Source organism: Phragmites australis, chromosome 3 (assembly GCF_958298935.1).
Source record: "Phragmites australis chromosome 3, lpPhrAust1.1, whole genome shotgun sequence".
Taxonomy (NCBI): Eukaryota; Viridiplantae; Streptophyta; class Magnoliopsida; order Poales; family Poaceae; genus Phragmites; species Phragmites australis.
This window is the reverse complement of record NC_084923.1, coordinates 13,299,463-13,325,079: the sequence shown is the minus strand read 5'-3', so window position 1 is coordinate 13,325,079 and position 25,617 is coordinate 13,299,463. Positions and strand designations below refer to the sequence as shown.

Here is a 25,617-nt window from a genome sequence, read left to right as displayed (position 1 = left end):
GGCCGGCCCGGTCTCGGGACTCAGGGACCCCTGGTTCCTGATACACCGACAGTGGCATAATGGGCGACAAGACCAGCCGAGGGCGTATTTTCAACCTCCCGTAACATCAAGCTGCAACCCCATGATGGTTGCTTTCCATTTATGGCTCATGGGAACTCGTGCCCTCCTTTCTGGGCACGCCAAGCCTCCCCCGACGGGATAAAAGGGGGGTGCACTCTAGAGAAGAACAGGGTCGAACGAGTTCGGACAAGCTGAAGTACAAGCTTTGATGGGTCAAAGAAGAAGAAGCTCTAGCACACAGTTAGAGGTCGGCACTTGAAGACCGAAGCTCTAGACTTAGACAAAAAACCTTGTAACACAAGAGATCCAGAGAAAGGCATTCCCAAAGCATTAATAGCATACACACAGGAGTAGGGTATTACGCTCCGGCGGCCCAAACCTGTCTAAAATCCCTCGAGCATTTACTCCCACTAGTAGACGATCATCTGTCCTGCCTACATCTCTCATACTCGCATTAAATCCACGTACGAGGTAGATTCAGAATCATCCCCTGGCTGAATCTCAAAGGGGGTCCCTCAGGATCCCCGCTTGAGAAGTCCATCCTTTGACAGTAGTGATGGCGTCGGGGAATCCCAAGATGCTATGCTGGAGTGGGGTACTCAGTTGGAGAGTTCTGTGGCCCTATCTTGGCAGGGACGTGCAGCCAGGCGGAGTTGGTCGGAGGGTTACCTCCGACACAGGGTGGCCCATGGTGCGGTGAGCTGATGGTTTCTATCCCTGCTGTTTCGTCCACCTACGTGCTTGCAGCCGCTCACGTGTTGCTGCCCACTTGCATCTGCATGCTGTCCGCATGACTATTCATTGTGCGCTGCTGAGTACCTGTTCAAAGACAAGCTGGAGGGTCTGGTTCGGAGCGGTGCCATAGGAGCCTCTAGCTCGGGTGGCTAGCAACGGGGAGAGGCAGCCCAGAGGGGCCGCTCGAGGCACGGCGAGCCAGAGGATCCGACCGAAGAAGCAGCCGGTAGATGGCTTCCGGCATGGAGATAGTGGGGGTTGTTCCAGAGGGCGTTGTTCTGGAGCATTGATTATGGATCGTGCGCTTTACACGGAGGTGGCAGGAGCTATTTCGGAGCACGCAACATGAAGGAAGTGGACTCTGTCTTGGGGACGGTCTGTGACATAGAGGTGGGAGCTCAGGCTCCAGAGCACGGGGTGGGCCAGAGGCCAGAGAGGTGCGAAGCGGGGTCTGGGGGTACGACCAATGACAGCAGTGGCCGGAGCCGCTCGTTCGTCTCACCGGTGCCACCCATGTTCGCGATGCTGTTATTGCTACCGGTGACGTTGATGTGGCTTGGTCCGGCCTACGAGCTATCGTGCTCCTTCTGCGGCCTCTAGCCGTGGATCGACCACTGCACAGCGTTGCTTCTGGTCGAAAACCTGGATGAGCTCCTGTAGCCATCCTTGTCATTGTGTCGATGTGCCTCTCGTCGACCTGTAGCGCACAGCTGGACTCCTCGTGCTCGTCGCGGGACACCAGGAGCAGGCCATCAGGGACTACTGTGCGGCAGAGCGAGCAACTAACATTGTGGTGGAGGCGGTGTTTATGTAGTCTATGGGGAACGAGTGGGTGCTGCTAACCAGCTTCTTGAGTCGTCCCCCTAATGCGAACTCGGTGAGGTACACAGCGCACTCGAGCGCCACTGATGTTGAGCGGGCGTCATGGTAATCGATGACGGAGAGTGTGGCGACGACGCTTGGGTCGAGCCCGCTGGGCAGGTCGGCCCCATAGTATGTGAAGAATGTCATGGATACCCGCTCCACCAGCTCCTTGAGATGTGAGCGGTGGAGCAGCCTCGACCTCGGATCGCCGTTGCGGAGTCAAAAGGATTGGACGGAGGGGTGTGCGCGCGGTTGAAAGCTCCAGAGACTGAAGCTATGGAAGTCGGAGTCTCCAGTGGCCGGAGTAGGTGAGGCCGACGCTATGGAGGCTGGAGTAGGTGAGGCCGGAGGCTTCAATGGCCGGAGCTATGGAGGTTGGAGGCTCCGAAGATCGGAGATCGGAAGCTCCAAAGACGGAAGCTACAAAAGACGAAGGCTCCAATGTTCGGAGGTCGGAGGCTCCGAAGATCGGAGCTACAGGGGCCGGAGGCTTCAGTGGCTGGAGTAGGTGAGGCCAGAGCTACAGAGGGCGGAGGCTCCGGTGGCCGGACGACGGCCTTCGGATAGTAGGATCTGGCTGGGAGGTTAGAGCACGCGGAAGTAAGTTGGAGGCTCCACAGAGCAGCCTCCTCCCCATCTATTTCGAGCTGGAGTGTGTGCTGTGTGGATGTATTGATTTTGAGCAAGGAGCTGGAGCGAGGTGGCCAGAGCATGACCTTTAGCGCGAGGAGCGTGACCTCTAGCATGGAGGACAGTCGAAGCTTAGGCCTCCGGTTACTGTGCAGAGGGGTTGGAGGAGGCTTGTTGTGCAGAGGAGAGCTGAAGGCTAGGCCTGCTATGCGGAGGTATGATACCTCACCAAAAGGAGCCCCTTCTCATCTAATGTAGACACCCGCTCTTGGCTTTTCATCGTTTACATGCATGGTGGGCCAACAGAGACAAAACGAGATAGATGACACCTAGTAACAATAAATACTCATGCATGTGGAGCCTAGACACATGTTACTATGGCCTGTGAAGAGCAGAAAGACTACCCATGCAAACGCACGCTAGGCCTTATTAGTAAAAAAGCTACTGCAACACGACACTCATCTATTAAGGCACAGCAAGGTGAGCCCGAAGAACGTGGGCATGCTGGGTTGTCATACTCTTATGCGCGTGCCTCTGCAAGCTTTTGCGCTACCCGTCGACGAGCCACGTGACCAAAACTACCCTTTGCATAGCGTACGGAGGACATCAGGGGACACCCAACGAGAGGCATCCCTGGGCCTAACGCGCATGGCGGAGGGTCCAACGGGAGAAGCCGTGCTCGTATGAGTGGAGTCGTGCTGTTGCGACCTCCCTATACTCGTTGTAGAGGCCGCGAAAGTCTGGCGCGCCTAGCTGCGTAGTAGTCAACTCTGAACTCGAATATTGCAAGGGTGTTAGATTTTCCTATCGTGCTTGCTTAGCATGCTCTCAACTTCTCCCCTCTCATGGTTTCTTGTGTCGAAGTCCCCACATACAGTATACTGTTGGAGCATGAAGCGTACCCCGAATAGATACAACGAGAGCCCCGTTCATAAGAGGAGGCTCAAGCTTAGACCTGAACAGTGAGCTATGATGAGAGAACGAGAGAGAAATGAAGCCAATGTTATGGGGAAAACCTCAAGGGGTCTCTTCTCCTGCTTTTTGAGAGCTTATTTATAAAGAGAAATGATATGAGAAATTACCAGTCTGTCCCTAAGATATTATGTTACAATCATGTACATTAAGAGATATTTTGAGTATTTCACCCCTTTACATACCACGTGATGATTATGATACTATGATAGTTATAGTAATAACACAGCGTATCGTCTACATATTTTTAAGCTGGAGCCCCCCCCCCCCCCCCTCCCTCCCATTTCCTTTCTAAAAGCTCCTAGCAACAAAGAACTAAGTTGTGTTACTTCTCTCTTCTCAGCCAGGGAAAAATGGAGAGAAATCCACAGCCTTTTAAATCGAAGCATGTCGATCCAAACTGAAACCCAGCAGCTAGCGGTAGCCCCACACATCCCTTTCACCGGAAAGAGGGCGTATAGTACATGCATCATGTATGTAAATCTTGCACGCCTTTGTTATAAACCATACGCTTTGGCTATTTCGGCGTGGATGCTTGCTGCCTCCCCTTGTTCTTGCAGCAGTACAGTGCATCGATCGCATTCTCTAATCTGTGCGACCCTACGGCAGCAAGCACAGTGACAGTAACACCCCCCCCCCCCCCCCCTTCTGCTAGCTCCCATAAAGCAAGGCCTTGCTTGGCCTGCTTCTCTTCCTACACAACCGTCCACCATGTCATGACCCGGCGTCGACCTCATCCGATCGAGCACCACCGTGAAACACAAACGCCGATATGCATGCACCGTCCAGTCGTCCACCTCGGAGCATCGTCGATTGCCAGCATGTGTGAGGCCAAAGAGCTGTTCATGCGGTACAGGCTTACAGTGATGGCGATGGCCGGCCTAAAACAACGCTCTACCTAGCCAGCTACATGTACACATGTTTCGTGGTGAGGACCAGGCTAGCTAGTACGCGATCGATCGAGGAAATAGACGAGGTGCGGCTGTCATCGCCGCGTACGGGGGTTTTGTCCGATTGTTAAGGAGCAGACGCATCGATCGAAGTCCTAAGCTTCGCCGACGGGATCGGAGGTCCTCAGCCTCGTCCCCGCTGAGGATTCGGAAATCCTAAGCTGTTGCCATGATTGGAGTGGTCACGACGTCAGCTGATGCGTTCGTTTGTGCTAAAATTGACGAGGTTAATTTCGTGGTTAACTTGGACGGTCTTCCATGGTTAACTCATTGGTGACGACCAATACTCTACTGGGTTGCTAAATAAGCGTTTGGTGATGACTGCGTGCACAGTTTGATCGAGCAATCTTCAGTTGATTAAAGAACCTGTTGGCAACTGTTGCTCCACATATCTGTGTATTAAAGTCGTGACATGCACTTATAAGTTCAAAAACGTCATAACATGCACTTAGAAGGGGGGGGGGGCTTGGAATTAAACTATGCAACCAATAAATGTCTATTTACATGATCAACGGATGATCTGGATATATAACGACAGTTGAGAATGTTGCCATCAAGTTTTTGTACGCGCAAACATTAAATCCAATAGATCAATAACTCTAGTGACTCTAGAGATAGAAAGATTCAAAGATAGCTCGAGAGTCAAAAATAAGGAAAAAAATGTTAGTATAACATGGGGACCTATATGTCAAGATACATATAAGCTTACATTTTTTTAGGCAAACGACTGGGGGAGAGCTCCCCCATCTGATTTTACCAAAAAAAAAAAACAGTTTAGTTACATACTGTACAAGATAAGACGTAGTCACGCTCTAAACTTACGGTTACATTTGTCTTCACTTCCAATGCAGCATCAAGCATGCCAGGATAGAAAAATATATGAAGAGAGGAGCTACCAGCCGCGCGAACGGGTATGGAGCCCGATGGTAAAGCCATAGGATGTGGCAGAGCACGCCGGTATACGGTCTTTAATAAGCATGTTTAATTGTTATTTTTGATAACTATTTTTTGATAAAAGTTTATAAAAATTAGGTGATGTTAAAGTATTTTTTTATGATAAACTCACTACTCTCATTTTTATATGCTAAATTCTAATAGTTTTATGTATATTAGTGATCAAAAATTTTAAAGCTTAACTAGACATATTCTAAAACAATATCTATTTAAGAACAGATGTACTAAGTAGTAGTTAATAGTCCAAATATGCTCTTAAAATTTTTTAATGACCACAAAAATTTGGTCGTCCATGGCCATTAAAGGCTCCATCGTTAAAAGAATTAACTACTACATACAAATTCCTATTGTTAATTTTTTTAATTACGGAAAAGTATGTGGTCGTTAATAATGAGGAAACAACTTTCACTTCTCTAACTGTAACGACAACAGTTGTTATCGTCAATAATACTACGCTGGCAACTATGAAGCATTAACGATGACATAGTAGTACTATTAACGACCACTTTTTGGTCGTACTGTATTATTGTTACGACCACAATTTTTTATATTTGCAACCAAACCATTTTTATTATTACAGCAATGTCCTTTATTGGAGTATTAACGGCCATGACCACTTTACAGCATAAGCAAAACCACACGCTTCATACATTAGCTTGGAAGAATGTAATGCATTCTTTATTGGATTAAAATCACATTATTACTGTGGAATGGTAGCACTGTCGTGCTTATACATAGCCAACATTATGCAAAATTATTCCTACAAAGTTTGTGCTCCAGCTGAAAAGAATTGACAGATTGAACGCCATATAAGGAGAGAGAGAGAGAGAGAGAGAGAGAGAGAGAGAGAGAGAGAGAGAGAGAGAGAGAGATTGCAGCGCACTAATAAATTGTGTTCCTCGCAGCAACTGCCCACTGGATGACTTTGTTAAATGGCTCCCCATATGTTGAATGCATTAGAAGTTACATCGCACCCACGGCTGATCAATGAAGAATTCATATTGCAAACTACAATAAAGGGACACGCCTGACCGCTGCTCTTTAACTTATGTTTGCCATTGCAAATAGGTCGAACAGAAAGAAAAAAAATCAGTTAAGTTATAGTGTTGTCACCTGAAAAAAAAATCAGCAGATAAAGAGATGGCTGTTGATCAACTAAAAACAAAGATGGCTGCAGCTGCTAATTTGCTGAATAAAATAACCCAGACATTAATCTCGGCTTGAGTCAGACAACAAGCATCTCCATCTTACCTACAGCGACTCCTTGGAATTTGTTGTAACTACCATTATACGTAACCCGAAAATTTATCTGCAAACCACGAAGTCGGATCAACAACACAATAGAGCTCCAAGAATCTAAAGACAAGGGTGAGAGCAACAAACTTTAAAATCAGAGTGCCTGCATATATTCACTGTGTCCCAAATCTTGTGCTGTATTTTCAGGGTGCCCTGATTAAGTACGCAGTCCTGTCACAGTTCCTTCAACAGTACACAAAGAATTGCACATGTTAGCATATATCTCTTGTCACACGTTTGATTTCGTGGAAAGATGTTCCATGACTCCTTTTAACAGAAACCCTTGTTTAATCTAAGATCACAAGGTGCAATGAATATTAGTAGTTTTGAGATTTTTACTGATAATAATATAATAAAGATGATAACGCACATCTGTATTACGTAGACATACATAATGTTGGGGTTATCATCAAAGGCCCTTGACGTCCTTAGGCTCCACCGGTCTAGGCCTAAGGAACATTCATCTCAGGATCCCTATGGGGCTCCATGGCTCCAAAGTGGTTTTGGACGCCATGCTTCGGAGTCAGATTCCCAGAGCCATCGGAACTTCAAAAAGATCAACCAAAAGAGAGTCCGTAGGGTTGCCCCCAACTTGCAGTTAAGTGACTAGTATTTAATATCCGTTAAGTAGTGGTCGCCTGACACGCTAGTGCAAGTGGTGATTGCCTGACACGCTGGTGTAAGTAGTGGTCGCCTGACACGCTGGTGCAGTGGGACATCGGAATAGACGACCAATCATTGGGACAACCATCTCACTAGCTGTAGCGATGATTTACGAGGCTATCCCTATGTCATGCTGTAAAAAAAGAACTTGTATGTCTACCGGCCTCATATGGACACGTTTGTACTTTCACACTCTAAGTATAAATATTGACTTTTGACCACCCAACCAAGAAAGACAGATTTTTCCTAAGATCTCTAGACACTCTTATCATCTCTACTTCTCTTTCAAACTTAGGTCACTCTTGTGAGTTGATTCTCGCTGTACTTTATTTGTGAAAGACATTTTCTTTCATCAACCTATAACCTAAAAAGTTTTAATGCAATGATGCTCCTTCCTCAGAGACTCGCTGATTCCTCATCTTCCTTCCGATAGTTTAACTTGATACCAAAATGAAATAACCTTGAGTGCGTAAAGATCTGGCTTATCGAGGAAGTCTTTCAACCCTCTAGTGTAGATGCAAGAACCAAACCGAGGAAGTCTTTCAACCCTCTAGTGTAGATGCAAGAACCAAACAGCAGGGACTACGAGACATGAGAAGGTTCAAATCTTTGGTGCGAGAAACAATAGTATTGAAACGACAAGAGTATCTGGTGGGCGCTACAACCAAAGAGGACATGTAGCGAGGAATCCACGTCCAACAACTAATTATAGTGCATCGCCGTGAATTAGCTCCTAGTTCTATGGACAGGGGTGAACCTAGTGTTATAGGAGTGGAGGCACAAGTCCTCACTTATTTTTGCTGGTTTAGTGGACCGTAGACACTTTTTTACTACAACTTCAATGTTACTGTAGCTAGCAGGTCCCTGCTCGATTTCTAGGCTATGTCTGCTCCTGTCTATGGAGAAAAAAAATAGGGCATGTGAAGTGCAGACTGATGAAGATGAGGATTCGAGGAACATAGGGCACATGAGAGCTCTGCGAACTGCACCACCACCTCATAGCCCGAAGCTGCACTGCATCCATCACAGTGGCGGTACCAGGATCCAAATCCTTGTTATCACACTTTATGAGAAACCAAGTAAGAATATATCTTGGTTTATATGTGATGAGTGATTGATAAGTTTGTGTGAATTTGGTTCAATGATTTTTAGATTGTTTGATCATAAATATGTCCGGTGCTCAAGAGGTGTACACGCTGGACCATCCGGCGTGCATATTTTCTGCGGGATATGCTTTCCATTGAGTATTTTGGTTTTTATCTAACCCATAATGGAATTGAAGAAACATGTTTGCTTATCTAATATTGTGCATGTGATGGATGCAACTTGGCGGTTGACAATAGGATGATCGGGGTCAAGCAGGGAGTTTAGTGTTGGATGATCGAGGAGGCCAGACAGAGTCAAGAGTGATCCTAGCTATGCATTATGGAAGTCAAGCAAACAATGGAAGGAAGGATGAAGATGACGTGGTGACAAAATCAAGCGAAAAGGATGTCAGTGCAAGTGATAAGGCGGTCCAAGAGATCAGGAGCGGGAGAGATTTGCTGATGGTCAAGATCATAAGACAGAGTATGTGTGTCAATATTGGGATACTTGCTTAGGGTCAAAGCAAGCAGCAATAAGTCACACTTTGAGAAGCGTGCGAGGTGGATTCGCGGTTTGGCCTCAAAACTATGGAGGGATAGAGTGCACGTGGTATCATCGTAAAGCAAGCGTTGAGACGAAGCTAAGTCATGAAAGTGTCATAGCCTTTCGATGGACAGAGCGTAAAATGGACCAAAATGCCCTGGTGGTAGGTAGGAGGCTATTGTGAGTGAGAGGTATTTCGGGAATATGGAAATTTGTCTGCTCGCTTCCAGGCATCACCAAGGATGTCTCACCACCAAGCGATGAAACATATTCTAAGGTACCTCAAGCACACTCTAGAGTATGGCATTTGGTTTTCTACCTCTTCTTCTCTTTCTCTTCAAGGTTTTTCGGATGCGGATTTTGCTGGCTATAGAATTGACAGGAAGAGTACCTCCAGTACTTGTCATTTATTAGGTACTTCTCTTATGTGCTGATCTTCTTGCAAGCAGTCTAGCGTTGCGCAGTCTACTGTTGAAGTTGAATATACAGCTGCTACTAGTTGTTGCTCATAGATTTTGTGGATATTTGCTACTTTGAGAGACTATAGGTTAGATTTCAAAAGTGTGCCACTTTTTTTGACAACACCAGTGCCATAAGCCTTGAAAATAACCTAGTTCAACAATCCAGAACCAAACACATAGATGTGAGATTACATTTCTTACGAGACCACAATGAGAAGGGATGTATTAAGTTGAGCTACATAGATACTTAACACCAGCTAGCTGATATCTTTACCAAGTCTCTAGATACAACAAGATTTGTCTATTTAAGAGGAGAGCTTGGAGTGTGCCATCCCTATAGCATTGCGTGAAGGGAGTTGTTCTTATACATACTTTATTTTATTTTTGTTGCATTTGCTTTGAATATCATGTTATAAGATAATTATAGTAGTTGAACTTTGACTTGTATATCTTTAGTATTTTTTATTGCTACACTTGAATTTGGACTAAGTTGAGTAGCTGTGCGGAACAAGCTTTTAATCTTAGGCTCATCTTGATGCTTTGACATGAAACATTTCAAGCAAGCTAGCTTTTCTAAAGATGAAATTTAGCAATTTTACGAATCATGTAGACTATGAAATACTACATTTTTTATCACCATGTTCATAATTGCTTTGGCGTAATCAATGCTTGTATTAAGGCTAGTTTGATGAATATCTTGTTCTAGGTTTCTTGATTAAAGATAGTGGATTTGAGAATAATGCACTATATTTTCTGTCTTTGTCAAATATTTAGTTCATCATAGAACCTTGGGAGAACATGTGTTCATTGTATTGCAACGGCACTACTTGACTTGATCATGTGAACACTTGATAATGTATGCAAATTAGAATAATTATGAGAAACCAAATTGTGCTAAAATATAATCCAATACGATTGTCTTGAGGCCTTGAGGTATTTGCCATATCCAGTCGCATGATACTTCACTTGGATAAGAGGCAACTTGAGAATAAAAAGAAAAACAAAGAAATATGCTTCAATGTTAAAATTTTAATCACTTGATCTAACTAAGTATTGGTTTCATATGTGATCGTTTGCAAAGCCTATTATCATGAATGCTTGTTTGTCTAGTTTGAGATTAAAGTTTGCTAGTTTCTAATGCATGTATTGCCTCAGCACGAGTGGATGCTTATGCGGTGGTCACTTTTAATATGATTTTTCTATATGAACTTAAATGCGTCAATAATTCTTTAGTTTAGTTTGTATAGTTTCGTGTTCTTGTGACAATGTATCTTTTTTAGCCTTTGTGCGCTTGTGAGCTCCACATTCTATTGTTCATAGCCCTTTGACACTTCTAGCATTTGCAAATACTTTGTTGTATACTTGTGTAAACTTATTAGGATTACATGTTCATACATTATATAATATTTTATTCTTGATGTTTGCATTATCAAAGGGGGAGAAAAGTATGCACTAAGCTGCAAAGAAGAATCTTACATAATGAAATGTGGAGAAAATCTAAATTTCTGTGCATTCATCAAGGGGGACCATTTGTGCATTTTTGAGCTTTTGAGGTTCTTGGCTAAGTCTCTGCATTTGCAATCTCTCTTATGCCAAGTGACATATTTGGTTATTTCTCGAGTTTTTTATTCACTTGAATGAGCTTCCCTTGTTGGTGTTGTTCAATCCAAATTATTTGTGCTTTGAGAGTTGTCAATGCACTCATCAAATGGGAGATTGAGAAACCAAGTGAAAATGTGCATTGGTTCATGTGTGATGAGTGATTGGCAAATTTGTGTGAATTTGGTTCGATGATTTTTGGATTGCTTGATCATGTATATGTACTGCAATGATAATCATGACTAACCAAAGTTGAAAGTGTACTGCAATGATAATCATGTATATGTACTGCAATGATCATCATGTATATGTACTTCAATGATCATTGGAAGTGTGCATGCTGGAGAATACGCTGGAGCATTTAGTGCAAAGAGGTTGAAGAAGTTGTTGGCTTGATGGTTTGCACACACCGGATGGTTCGGCGCTCAGGAGGTGTGCACGCCAGACCATACGGCGTTCATGTTTTCTGTAGGATTTTCTTTCCATTGAGCATTTTGGTTTCTAGACTAACTCATAATGATTAGAGAAGCATGTTTGCTTGTCTGATATTGTGCATGTGATGGATGTAACTTGGCAGTCGACGACAGGATGATCAGGGCTAAGTAGGGTTTGGTGCCGAACGATCAAGAAGGCTACGCGGAGTCAAGGGTGGTCCTAGCTGTGCACATAGAAGTCAAGCAAAGCATGGAAAAAAGGATGAAGACGATGTGGTGACAAAGTCAAGCGAAAGGGATGTCAGTGCAAGTGATAAGGTGGTCCGAGAGATCAGAAGTGGGAGAGACTTGCCGACAGTCTCGCAAGATAGAGTACATGTGTCGACATCGAAATGCTTACTTAAGGTCAAAGCAAGCAATAATGAGTCATGTTTTGAGAAGTGTGCAAGGTGGATTCGCGGTTTGGTCTCAAAACCGTGAAGGGATGGAGTGCATATGGCATCATCGCAAAGCAAGCATCAAGACGAAGCTAAGTCGTGCAGCTGTCACGACCGTTCGATGGACGGAGCAAAAAATGACTAAAATGCCCCGGTGGTAGGTATGAGGCCATTGTAAGCGAGTGGTATTTTAGTAACAATGAAATTTAACGGGTAAGACACCTCTCTAGACCTATAAATAGAGGGGTAGAGCTATAAGGGGGCCTTGAGCTAGCTATTTGAGAGCCTAGTGATAGATTTTGGAGGAGATTAGATGATAGGCTTAGCTTTTGTAATAGGTTAGAGCTTTTGTGAGAGGAATATAATTTATAATATGCCTAAAATAGAGCTGACTTCTGTGCTTAATGAAGTTGATTTTCTCGCATAAGCTTGTATTTATCTACTTCTAGTCTCTTTCTATTGGTTCCCTTGCAAGTTTGCAAGTTTTTCGGATTTTGGTTGAGATTTTCGTTTTTTTTGCGCTTATGCTGAAGTTTCCCACCCTTTTGGAGTCATTCTTCTCATTGCTATAGGTATAAAATTTGTGTACAAATATACACAATTGGATATTGAATTCTCTTACCTCTAAATCATCACATTGGAGAGTTTCTTCCCTCTGAGTTTATCCTTTTGGATCAAAGTGTTTCTTACTTCAAATTGCAATCTTTTGTGGCTATGACTCGTGAAACTGGTTTTAATGGAACCCAAGGTTCATATACAACCATGAGAGCTATGATTTTATTTACATTCTTGATTGCAACTTGTTTCTTTTCAGATTTTGTTTCTGTTTAAGTTTTGAGGTGTGTTAGGTGAAACAAAGGAGAAGATCATCCGATTCGAAAGAATTTGGTAAGGTGCCTATTCATACCTCCTCCTCTAGTCGTCATTATCGGTCCTACACTTTACAAATAAAACATTTATGTTGGCAGATTATATAGAAACATAAAATGACATACATTATTACAATACCCTTTATGCCAGCAACCCTTTGCGCTCATGCATAACATGATAGGTATGCATAATAGCATCGGCATTAATAGACTAGAATACATCAGTTTCAACATAGGTAATCAGATAATGATACCAAAAAATCATCACCTATTCTATTGCACAAATTAGACTTGATATATTTCATTTTACAAAAAGCTCTCTCAACTATCGCTATCACTACCGATAAAATCAATGTTATCTTCACCAAAAGAAATACTAGAGGAAAAATAATATGCTTCTTTGTCTCAACTAGTTTCGGCAAAGATCATCAATCCTTTTCAAATTGGAGAGTCTTGAGTCATTACAAATATTTTCAACAAAATTATCAAGTTGACAGCTAAGTTCTTTAATCTTGCTTTCACTTTTAAAATCATGAGAATATAAGTGAGCCGTTGATAATATTTTGTCATTGTTAGAGAACAGAGACAGAAGGATCCAAATAAGCCATCCCAAGAAGGAAGGTGGTGCTGCTCTCACTAAAACCATCATTAAGCTCTACATGTAATAGATCAATAATTAGGTAGTAATTCTTATTTGATATGGCATCAATTTTTACTCTACGCTTTGATTTTTATCCTCGAGGAACATGCATGTCGCTTGACATCACAGGATGTACGTGGCTTCGCCAACTGTACATTGGCCTCGGCTACGGTCGAGTCCATAGCTGCGCTGCTGGTAGACCTCCACCGCTGCCTCGAATGCACTGGTTCAGGCCACCGCGCACTATCGCCGAAAGCCCTAAGCGCAAATCTGCTTTGGGGAATAAGGGTTGCGGTCTCGTATGCTGTTCGATTGGGTTAATGGACTAGTAATATAAAAAATATATTTCAGTATATCAACAACGATGTTAATTTAACCACGGAGAATTAGTTTGATCGCCGGGTGGATCCACCTAGCGCTCGATGGGCCTAAAAATGCAGCTAATGAACAAAATCTTCCACCGGTCGTTAATTTCTGTTCGTTACTAGAAGCTATTCTTTATACTGAGCCGGGGTATAGTTAACCATTATCGTCGAGCAATTATGCAAGGGCTACTCTCATTCAAGCATCCTCCAGACCTCCACCAGCCCCCACCCTTGCCAGCTATTCACATTACAATAGCTCTTTTCGTTATTAATGTTGGAGGCTAGCGTCGGATAACCCATCTCCATTTTGGGAAAATATTCGGTGGAGTCCACTTCTCGATGAAATCATGAAAAATCCTAAAGAAAACATGTTTAGAAGTCTTGAAAAGATACACAAATAATTTGTCCTCCATTTCGTTCATTAAGTCAAACAGTGAGGATGTTTGAATTTTGGCAAATGCGGATTCTAATTATCAGCGCTGAAGATTAGAAATTACATTGGCGGATTCATCGAATCTCCCCCGCATCTGAGCTTACGTCTCTGGGTATATTAATCATATCCAAGATGCTCACAATAATTGCGGTCGCTTGCATCATCATCCGCGACAATATCTCCGCGAAGGAAAAGAAGCTTAAAGTAACCTGGCATCCTCTTATCAAAAAACAAAAAAATGGCATCCGGCCATTGGTGAGTCCGGCGGGTCCCGTCCGCTTAGCCCCACCACCCGGGCCCGCCGCAGGCGCTGCACCAAGCCGTCGATCAGATCCGACGGCCGGCGTCGGTGCTGACGCTGGCGCGGGCCCCACGCTGACTCGGCCGCGCTGCATCCCGAGCGGATAAGCTCCCGCCGCGCACGGAGCTCACCGAACCGGCACCCGCCGCGTGTCGGAGGGAGCGCGCCGCTGGGTCGCAGACGCGAGGCCCCGGAGCCGCGCGCGCCCGCTATAAATAGAGGGCTCATCTTCTTCCTAGTCCCGCAGCAAAACGCCAGCGTTCACCGTCTCGCTCCCTCCTCCCACGCGGTAGCCTTGTCCCAGAGCTTGCTCGCGTTTCTCCTCCCTCCTCCGTGCCATCATGTGTGGGATCCTAGCCGTCCTGGGATGTGCTGACTGGTCGCAGGCCAAGAGGGCTCGCATCCTCACCTGCTCCAGAAGGCAAGCATGCACCCATTGAACCTGCCACCCTCCAATTAGTACACCTTGCGATTCTATACTCCGTTTTGTTATTGATTCCATCATTTGAGTGATCTTGAGGTTCTGAGTCTGTTCTTGAACTTCCCGGAAAGAGCTAGCCATGGGAATCAAGGACTGGTAGCTGTTGTTGTTTTGTCCTTGTTGGGCGCTTTGTCTCTTTGCTGGAGGCTCGTAGTAATCATAATAATAAACAAGGGCAGATATAAAAAAAGAACACGAGAATATTCATTTTTCCCTAAGCTCTGTTTATGCGTTATTGTTTACTCTTTTAGTTGCTGGCACGACGAGTTGGGTTGATTTTTGACCGGCGGACGTGATCCATGTGGTGTGCAGGATGAAGCACAGGGGTCCCGACTGGTCGGGGCTGTACCAGCACGAGGGCAACTTCCTCGCGCAGCAGCGGCTCGCCGTTGTCTCCCCGCTGTCCGGCGACCAGCCGCTGTTCAACGAGGACCGCACCGTCGTCGTGGTGGTAAGGAACATTGAACGATCAGCTATCATGTCACGTTTCGACGGCCGGCGCACGTACGCATGTTCTGATCCATCCATGTGTCATCTGCTGATTCTAGTCCAATGGAGAGATCTACAACCACAAGAAGATCCGGAAGCAGTTCGCCGGCAAGCACACCTTCATCACCGGCAGTGACTGCGAGGTCATCATCCCTCTGGTGAGACAGATCGCTTCAGTTTCAAAGACCGATTTAGCCTTGCACGTCTCTATATATGAGCGAAAGACTGCGAGTTGATGCTGACCTTATTTGTTCTTGTTGCTGTCATCGTCGTCTCTAGTACGAGGAGTACGGCGAGAACTTCATCGACAAGCTGGACGGCGTGTTCGCCTTCGTTCTGTACGACACCCGCAACAAGACGTACATGGCGGCACGCGACGCCATCGGCGTCAACCCGCTCTACATCGGGTGGGGCAGCGACGGTAGGTCCTGCATGTGCCAAACCGCTCGGTTCCCTGTTTTTTGCGCACTACCCGTTCACGTTTCTGTATCCGTCCGCATGTGCGGCGGTCAGATTCAGAGCCTCGCAGTGCGGCTGCCAAGCATCATATGGAAGCTGTGACACGCTGACCGATCGATCTTTTCCTTGTCGTCCTTGGGTGATGTCACTGCAGGCTCCGTCTGGATATCGTCCGAGATGAAGGCGCTGAACGAGGACTGCGTGAGGTTCGAGATCTTCCCGCCGGGCCACCTCTACTCCAGCGCCGCCGGCGGGTTCCGGCGGTGGTACAACCCGCAGTGGTTCCTGGAGCAGGTCCCGGCGACGCCGTACCAGCCGCTTGTCCTCAGAGAGGCATTTGAGAAGGTGCGTGTACGACCACATGGTTGTTTTGGTGAGATGGTGACTGACACTGACCTGGCCATGTGCTTGTTCTCTACTGCGTTTCTAGGCGGTTATCAAGAGGCTCATGACTGACGTGCCCTTCGGGGTTCTTCTCTCCGGCGGCCTCGACTCCTCCCTTGTCGCCTCCGTGACCAAACGCCACCTCATCGAGACCGAAGCCGCGGAGAAGTTCGGGACCGAGCTCCACTCCTTTGTCGTCGGCCTCGAGGTTTTGCTCGATTATTTGCAAGCGTTGTCTTCTTCGACAACCATGAGGCGCTAACGTTTTGAGTTTGTGGTTCGACGTTTCAGGACTCCCCTGACCTGAAGGCTGCAAGAGAGGTGGCCGACCACCTCGGAACCATCCATCACGAGTTCCATTTCACCGTCCAGGTAAATCACAGAAATGTACTGGCAACGACTGGCTTGATCAGACCAGCCATAACATAAAAATTCGAACAAATTTTTAGACGAAGTGACACTAAAACCTGAAGTCACAAGGCTTTCGGCCATGAACTTGGCGGGTCAGGATGCTGATGAGTGACGGATCATTTGGCCTTTCTCTCCTAGGACGGTATTGACGCGATCGAGGAAGTCATCTATCACGACGAGACGTACGACGTGACGACGATACGGGCTAGCACGCCGATGTTCCTGATGGCGCGCAAGATCAAGTCGCTTGGGGTGAAGATGGTGCTGTCAGGGGAAGGCTCGGACGAGCTTCTCGGCGGCTACCTCTACTTCCACTTCGCACCAAACAAAGACGAGTTCCACAAGGAAACGTGCCGCAAGGTATCTATACACTCGGTCACACTAGCACCGAACGATCACTGAACACCACCTGTCAATTCCTTTTGTATTTGGCGCAAAACTGTTCCTGATTCCGACATAATCCGCAGGTGAAAGCGCTGCACCAGTACGACTGCTTGCGCGCCAACAAGTCGACCTCAGCCTGGGGGCTGGAGGTCCGCGTGCCGTTCCTCGACAAGGAGTTCATCAACGTCGCAATGAGCATGGACCCTGAATCGAAAATGGTATGTTTCAACTCTGGCACCGTCAAGAAGAAATGTCCGTTTCAACTTCATTTTTGTTGCTCTGAGTTTGCTGATGCTTACTGGTTGCGCATGCAGTACGACCCTAAACTGGGGCGCATGGAGAAGTGGGTTCTGAGGAAGGCGTTCGACGACGAGGAGCAGCCTTACCTGCCAAAGGTACCAGCACCAGTTTCTGGAGCTTCCCTTTCTGATATGCCCTGCCCCTGCTTGCTCTCTGTTCATATTCTGAGCTAAGACTGAATCAATTTTTTTCCTATCCGCAGCATATTCTGTACAGGCAGAAAGAGCAGTTCAGTGATGGTGTTGGGTACAACTGGATCGATGGCCTCAAGGCTTTCACAGAGCAGCAGGTGATTTATAACCGTTTCAGCTGTTGTGCAGCAGTTTGCATGTCCTAAATCACCAAATTTGGCCAGTTAACACTCTGTTCCTCAACATTCAGGTCTCCGATGAAATGATGAAGAACGCTGCCCAAGTGTACCCAGACAACACGCCCATCAACAAAGAGGCGTACTACTACAGGATGATATTCGAGAGGCTCTTCCCTCAGGTGATTCAGCCAGATGCTGACGGATTCTACAACGGTCGTGCTATTTTATTTGGAATCGTGTATGACGCGCTGCCCGAATCTTGATGCAGGACTCGGCGAGGGAGACGGTGCCATGGGGCCCGAGCATCGCGTGCAGCACGCCGGCAGCCATCGAGTGGGTGGCGCAGTGGAAGGGCTCCAACGACCCCTCTGGCCGGTTCATCTCCTCCCACAACGACTCTAACTCCAACAACACCGGCGGCGACCATGCCAACGGCAATGGGGTGGCGGTGGCGAACGGGCACAGCACGGTGAACGGCAAAGTCAACGGCAACGAGGTTGCGGTTGCGGTGTAAGCTAAAGCATAAGATGGAGGCTAGTAGGTGTGACGTGCCAACCAATTTCAAGTGCCATCTCATTGTGAGGTGGCACGTGCTACTTGTTATATGTTGTACTGTCACTAGCATACGTGTCCATGTATGTGTATGTGTCTGTGTGTGTGTGTGTGTGAGCGAGCGAGACCGCGAGCGATTGAGGCATGTGTGCCGATTGATGACTTGAACTCGACCTTTGAATTAAGCTATGGACCGATCTAAAATTATTCTCGTTGTTCCTCATTTACGTCTATCTTCTCCTTGAGAGTCGTCACAACTCACAAATGCACGTAGAGGATTTGGTTGAAGGTGTCCGGCACACCGGGCACACACCAGTGGATGCAATCCGTGTACGTCCACGGGTCGGCCCTCTGCACGTCGGTGAGCAGCTCGCCGCCGGTCTCGGTGTACACGGAGACGTGGGCATCGACGCGGTGCTCCGTGAGCTGCGTGATGTTGAGCAGCGTCACGGGGACCTTCATCCGGCCCAGCACACTGGACATCACCTCCATCATCCGCCGGTCCGAGCCGCTACCCCAGTACCCCTTCCGCATGATCGGCCACGTCTCGTTGTAGCACCGGATGCCGCCCTCCCTGCCCCAATCTTCGCTCCTGAAAATTTCACAAGTCATCGGCGCATGCGTGTTAAACTAATTGATTAGTTGGATCACGAATGGAGTTGGTAGAGATGCTCACGTGCCTCATGTGCGTGGTGGAGATGGACATGAAGAAGACCCTGGTGGCATTAGAATCGATGTTGGAGTCGACCCAGTTGGCCCATGTCTTGAGGCCCAGGCGGAACGCGACCCAGGCGTCCAGCTCCTCGTACCCGTCGTCCCCGAACGAGCCCCACCTGAAAGTTCATCGGATTACGCCGGCTGTGTGTAGAATGTAGTTGCTGCACGCGGGTCGGTGAACTCACACTGTCTTGATCCTACTGCCGGTCATCCACCAGACGTAGCTGTCAAAAATGAGGATGTCGGCGCCCTTCCAGTGCCTGGCGTGCGCCTCGATGGCATCGACGTGCAGGACCCGGCCGTCGGCCCCCAGCCGAATGTTGCGGTCCGAGTTGGACTCCACCAGGAACGGCTCCCAGTAGAACTCGATTGTCGCGTTGTAGTCCTGCAACGTGGGTCGTTCGGCGTTAAGCGTGCTTAACATGGGGTGTACGTGTGACGTGCACCGTCGTGGTTGGTTGTGCTACTTACCTTGGCGGTGTAGACGGAGAGGGTGCGGCTGCGCTCCATGGACCTGGATGTGTGGGGCACGACGGAGTTGACGAGGCAGACGAAGGAGAGCCACTGGCCCAGCAGCAGCGAGTCACCCACGAACATCATCCGCTTCCCCCGCAGCTTCTCCAGCACGGCCACAGGGTCAAATCTGCACGCACCGCACGCACAATTTCAGCCCACCGGTTAGCAACTGTAGAGAATCTATTACTCCGTATTATATTACAAATCCAAAAAAAAGTCTTCTCATTCGCTCTTAAGCTTAAAAATTACTACGTTAATCAGAGAATAAAGAAAACAAAGAGTCTATATATATGCTTATAAATTATCCATCGCTGTAATTAAAAAATAAACCCAAAAAACCCACTTCTCTGCTTCACACCCATGCCATTATTAAAAAATCAAGTCAAGTGCCGATAAAAAAAATAACATAATTTGATTAATGTATAAGTTTATTGCACCATGCAAGCATTTAAGAGTTCAAAGTTACAATTTAAATGATCTTTTGATGTAAAATATAATAGGAAAAAACTAGAAATATAACTTAATACGAGAGGTGTAAAAAGAAACAATACAAGTGGATGACCGACCTATCCAGATCGTGGAAATAACAAATGTCTACTCAAAGAAAAAAGAACATTGTAACATATTCTCTCTTTCTCCCGAACAACATAGATGGACTATCGGTTCAGTTGGCTAACGATGTTGCCCGCACTGCAGTAGCGAAAGAGAATGAATTGGACCTGTAGCATGAGGTCACGGTGTGTCAGCTATGTGACAAAGCAAGACATAGCCCGTAGATCACTGATGGTGAAATTACAACCTCTGCCAACGACAAGAAATGTAGACAAAGTCGTTGATCTGCAAAGCAGGATACTGGAGTGAAACGGTACAAGAGGATATGAGCTTCACTATATTAGGCTTGAACCGTGTAGTTCAAGATCTCAACGTTAGGAAAGCAAGTAGAAAAGACGTGATCTACAGAGCACGTAGTTAATAGAGCATGACCTCCTAACCCAAACAAAAGATAATCAATTAGAATAACAAAAGTGATTGCAGTGTGTAATCTACATGAAATAGAGCAAAAAGACGATATAGTGACCGAACAGATGAAAACATTTTTATGGTAGATCCAAATTCGAATTATGTCAAACAGGAGCATGCACAATAGTGTTAGAAAGAAAGAGGATGGTAAGTTAAAGCACAATTGATGATAAAAGCTAGGATGATACAATAATACATGCACAATTGATGATAAGGCCACGACGATACCCCGCTAATTGCAATTTGGCATGACTCATAAAGTAGCTCAGTTAGGGGTGTAAATGAGTTAGATATTTTCGACCGTCCAAAGGGGTTCGTATAACATTTCGGAGAAAAAAAAATAGATATCTGATAATTTTTCAAATATTAGAGTCGAAGTTGGATAGTTATATCGGATATCAGATTTGAATGTAGGGAGATAGGTATCCGTCGGATATCAGATATCCGAGAATAAAATCGAATATATCCGAAGATTATCCGAGTCTACCTTCTAGAGATTGTAACTTTTTTCATACGGAATTGGATGTAGACGAATCTTATATAAAAATTGTAGCTATTGGCGAGATCTACAACTTTAAAGTTAGGACTTTTTTATTTAAAATCGTTAATGTGTCTAAATAATTAGAAGAAGTTTCAACCAGCATATTAGGTACTAGTAACTTCTCCAAGTTCACTCAAATATGACTCTAATATTACTAATTTACATGTTGAACCGCTAATGTACTTGAGTTTTTGACATGTAGAATGGTCAAATGACCATAACATATGTGATTCGTATCAATCTGTATTCGTGACTAAGATTATCTGCATCCATATTTGTATTTGACACTATCCGTATATGGCTTTAACTTAAAAAATACGTGATAAGATATAGGATAAAATATACCCATCCGTATCCGGTTGCACCCATAAGCTCAGTTCATTGCATGAAACAGGAGGCTTTAATAAGAACACAATTGTGAGGACAATGCGCGGGCCGCCCTGCAAGTTGAAATTTGGTACAACTCAGAAAGTTGCCCAATCCATTCCAGGAAACGGGAGGCTTTAATCAGAACCTAATTGTGAGAACAAATTCGGCCCACTTCTTCAAAGTAACCCACCAGCATCACCCATAAGATCTAATACACAACCCGCAACAAAATCAACACATTCTCTATACATTATTAGGTCAACGTTTCTAGAGAGGTGAAACACTGAATCTTCATCAGTGTTAGTATAAGCAATTGCTTTTGCCGATGGCCTAAAGCTACAAATTTGTTTAATATAAGCGCCTGTGACAGTGAGTTTGTTTAACCTCTTTGCATTAGCTTCGTGCCTTGATCACAGGATAATCAAATCTATTCGGTCAGTATTCACGAAAAAATTGTATTCGGTCAGTATTCAGTTATTCACGACGGCGCAGACCTCGTCGGACGGGCAGCTCCGAGCCGCCGCGGTCGAGCCACTTGACTAGGTGCGGCATCTTGAATCCGATGTAGGAGTTAAAGATGGCGAGGAAGACGAGGTTGTGGAGGAGCTCGTCGTGCGAAATGGCTTGTGACCGGTCGATTCCAGCCAGGAAGGCCGTACTTCGGCGAGATTCGAGATGGCGCATAGTGCGTGGCTGGAGCCGGTCGGCTGTTCCTTCTCCTGCTGTTGCCTCTCTACGCTGTACTGTGGGGTGTCAGATTTGGGCGATGAGGCCGATGGCCATGGGCGCAGCGAGAGGTCAAAATGTAGTGTCGGCTATGGGCACGATGAACTCAGGTTGGGGTAGCAGCCATGGGCGAAGTGATCTTGAAATGCAACGTAGTCCATGGGTTCGGCGAGCTCTGGTTGTAGCTGATGCCATGGGCATGACGGGGAAATGGCCACTTACCAAACGTCGATCATTTGACTAGAGGAGGAAGACGACGAAGATAGGAGACTGGCGAGTGGGTCCCACTGCAATGTTTGATGACTGTTTTGCTACATCAGTTAAAAACCAGTCCACGTGTCAAAATCATTGACAAATCAACCTCACCTAGGAGCAAAACCACCTTTGAGTGAGATAAGGAATATTTTGACGAGTTGAGAGGGTTAATGCATGCACAATAGTTGAAGAAGACAGAATGAATTTTTCCATGCTTTAATAAGAACCCAATTGTAAGGTCAAATTCAGGCCACTTATTCATAGAAACCCACTAGCGTCACCCATAAGATCCAATACATAAGTCGAAACAAAGTCAAATGTGTTAAGTTAGTATTCACGAAAAAGATATATTCGGTCAGAAAATTATATACTACTAGTACATCGTTTAATCTATTTTTTAATAAAAGAATAAGATTATCTCAGCCTCTGTATTCTAAGATGGCATCATTTAATCTGTTATTTTTAATTCCCTAAAAATTATCTTCAGAAATTATATGCTACCAGTACATCGTTTAATCTGTTTTTTAATAAAAGAATAAGATTATCCCGGTCTCTGTATTCTAAGATGACATTGTTCAATCTGTTATTTTTTATTCCCTAAAAATCATTTTCACCCGAAATATATACTATAATTGAGCAGGAAAACAAAGCTAGAAACGCAGCCCATTAATTGCATTGTTAATGCCCCGTGCCTAGCTAACTAAGATGCTAATTTGCCGGCTTACATTTCACTACTCGATGAACAATTGAACGCCCTTGGAACCATAGGCGGTGACAGGGTAGTCCATGTAGGCCAGGACTACCCTGCATTTTAGGGGATTTTTGGGTTAGTTTGTTTCGGTCTTAGGGAGAACAACGGCAGGAGGTTGAAGCTGAGACCGGTGCCTGGTCCTGCGCTGCAGAGAGAAAAGAAAAGGGAGGCGCATGCCGGCCTGTGAGGCGGACGCGCGGTCGGACGTGGGCCAGCCCAGAAGGAGGAGGCAAGACGTGCGCAGGCCGGCGAGGAGGAGGGCATGCGCACGGGCCAGCCCCAGTGCCTGATGGGAAAACGCGCATGGACCGACGGGAAAGACGCACGCGGGGCCGGGGGAGGATGTTCCTGGGCTGGTGAGAATGCGTGCGGGCTGGCGGGGAGAAACCGTCAAGAACGCGCGTGGGCTTGCAGGTAGGAACTGATGGCCCATAGGGTGAAATAAAGACGGGCTGGGAAATTCGTTGCTTATTTCATCATCATTATTTTTCTTGTTGCTCTGATGAATGTTACGAAATCGCATCGTACAATGGCCACATGCAGCTAGTTAACTCCAATTCCAGCTCTTGTTCTCTTCAAAGATCACATCATGGCTGATGCAAACTTTGCCGCAACATGGATCATATAGTTTGTGTGCTTGCTCCTGCTTCGGTCACATCGTCAGCGGCTAAGAGATGCTAATGAGGGAAACGATGCCATCCAAGATGGTGTTATGAGGGAATGATGCCATTGTCAGTGTAATGTTTTGTTTTAACATGAATCTATGTAATAGTTTATTTTATATTTTGACTATTTATGTGTATTTTTTGTAAATTTCAAACTTATTTATTGCACTTACGATGTAATAATACTTTTAAATACATTTATATTGTATTTTTGGCAAATTTTATACTCCTGTATTGAATTTGCAGTCTTATAAAATGTTAGAGTGCACACCGACACAAAAATTATAGGTCCGCCGCTGCTTGGAACTGAAAGCACGACTGAGAACTGAGTGCTGACCTTGGGAGACTGCAGTCGTCGAGGTGCCAATCCCAGTACAGGTAGTCACTGTCCGGCCTGCCGTTCCTCTGGCAGGAGTCCTGCCTGTCGATGTACGGGCACGTCTGGTCCGTGTAAGGCAGCTTCTTGGACCTGTTGTACGCCCAGTACCCCTCCGTCACGCTGCACCTGCTCGGGTCGAACGCCATCTTCGCCGGCGGCGGCGTCACCTTCTCGCCCGGTCGCGTCAACGTCGACCTCGTCACGGCTGGTAGAGACGTCCTCCCCTTCTCCTTACCCTTCTTCTTCTCCATGATATCTGAGGAGAGCACCATTTAAAGTTCAAAAGCATACATCGTTACACAGAGCGCAGATGACGCTAGGCACAGGCGCAAGTGCAACGCAACGCAGTTCAGTACCGCACTGCAGCTGGACTAGAAGCGTTAGTACTACTTGTATATACTCGTGTACCAGTGAGTGAGCGGACGTCCTCGGTGAAGATGATGCCCGCCAGAGCCAGGCCGCCGATGATCGCCACCACCACTGACAGCGGGGCCCGCCCCTTCACCCGCTTCATCGCTGGTACCTGGACCATGAAGTACCTACGTGCATGCAGGCCGGCAGCAAAGCTTGTTGCAGATTGCAGCAGAGTGAGATGCTGCAGCTATTTTTAGTAGTAGCAGTGCATGCAGTTGCAGAGAACATATAGTCAGGGAGGGAATCATATGACTGCACTGTGGGGACAGGGCAGGTGCATTTGGCACTTGATTTTAACTGTTTGGTCTACTAACTTGAGTAGGAGTGAAGCAAAAGCAACGTTTGGGGGTTCAGCTGAGGCAGCCAATCTGAGCATCTTTTTTCACTTGTTGTCTAAAGTGCTATAGCCTAGGCTCCATGGGTATCCATTCAAAAGAACAAAGTGCAAAAGCTAGATACTGTTCCAACAAATTGTGTGCTCCACACTTGCATCAGGAACTGCCGATTGGGGGTCTGGGTGTCTGCCTTTTGCAGTGGGAAGCATCGATCATTTCAAGATGGAATGCTGTGAAAGCTGCAGCTGATCAGCTCATCGAATCATGCATGCACTCATACAGTAGTATGAATGTATGATCGTTCATTTGAACTGTATCATTGTTCAACTCGCTATGGAAGGCAACATATACTCTCCCGAATTTGGGTAGCGTCATCTGTCCTGTGCAGGCTAACCAGTAGTAATTAACATGTTGTCTTTTTGTACACTTCGTTGAGCTTATGTTAACTGAGAGCTTACTCATTTTCTTAGATCCCAATTTCAGAGCAAGGCAAAGGTTTCTCAAAAAGTACAGTGTGTTATCTGTAAACATGACTGACAGTTGCAACATGCATGAGCAGGAGATAGAAAAGAATACATGTAGTTTTGAGTTTTGATAAGATGTTTGACCAGTTTATTGGTTATGCTGTTTGTTTCGATGCTTTACTGAGAGGCCCCATTTTATATTCTATCGATCTTATGGAGCATTAATTATAATATGACAGATGGTGCATTGCATTACGTCGTAAGTATTTCTTTAATGTTATGGGATTGTTGGCAAACCAAAGTCCGGACAACAACACTTCACTGGCAAAGTGGCAAGCAGTTCGCGTTCATCATTAGAACCATCAATCTGGAGAAACTAGTGCTTAGGTTGCCAATCTGCAAT

At 45.9% G+C, this 25,617-nt stretch overlaps 2 protein-coding genes across 2 annotated transcripts; one reads left to right on the top strand and one right to left on the bottom strand.

The window, feature by feature from the left end:
* The first annotated feature begins 14,540 nt into the window (after positions 1 to 14,540).
* LOC133912265 (asparagine synthetase [glutamine-hydrolyzing] 1-like) lies at positions 14,541 to 18,269 on the top strand. Its single transcript, XM_062354923.1, has 13 exons — positions 14,541 to 14,713; positions 15,086 to 15,224; positions 15,322 to 15,420; positions 15,542 to 15,683; positions 15,876 to 16,066; positions 16,152 to 16,313; positions 16,397 to 16,477; positions 16,655 to 16,876; positions 16,984 to 17,118; positions 17,215 to 17,295; positions 17,403 to 17,489; positions 17,582 to 17,689; positions 17,779 to 18,269. Exons 1-13 carry the CDS (start codon positions 14,634 to 14,636, stop codon positions 18,022 to 18,024), a joined length of 1,773 nt encoding a protein of 590 aa, XP_062210907.1. The 5' UTR covers positions 14,541 to 14,633; the 3' UTR covers positions 18,025 to 18,269.
* Positions 18,270 to 18,320: 51 nt separating this feature from the next.
* Positions 18,321 to 24,751, bottom strand: LOC133912266 (probable xylan O-acetyltransferase 8). The gene is made up of 6 exons (XM_062354925.1): positions 24,410 to 24,751; positions 23,960 to 24,257; positions 19,251 to 19,422; positions 18,965 to 19,164; positions 18,743 to 18,895; positions 18,321 to 18,654 (listed from the first exon to the last, which is right to left on the bottom strand). The coding sequence occupies exons 1-6, from the start codon at positions 24,531 to 24,533 to the stop codon at positions 18,321 to 18,323; spliced, it is 1,281 nt and encodes a 426-aa protein (XP_062210909.1). The 5' UTR covers positions 24,534 to 24,751.
* Between the last annotated feature and the right edge of the window lie 866 nt (positions 24,752 to 25,617).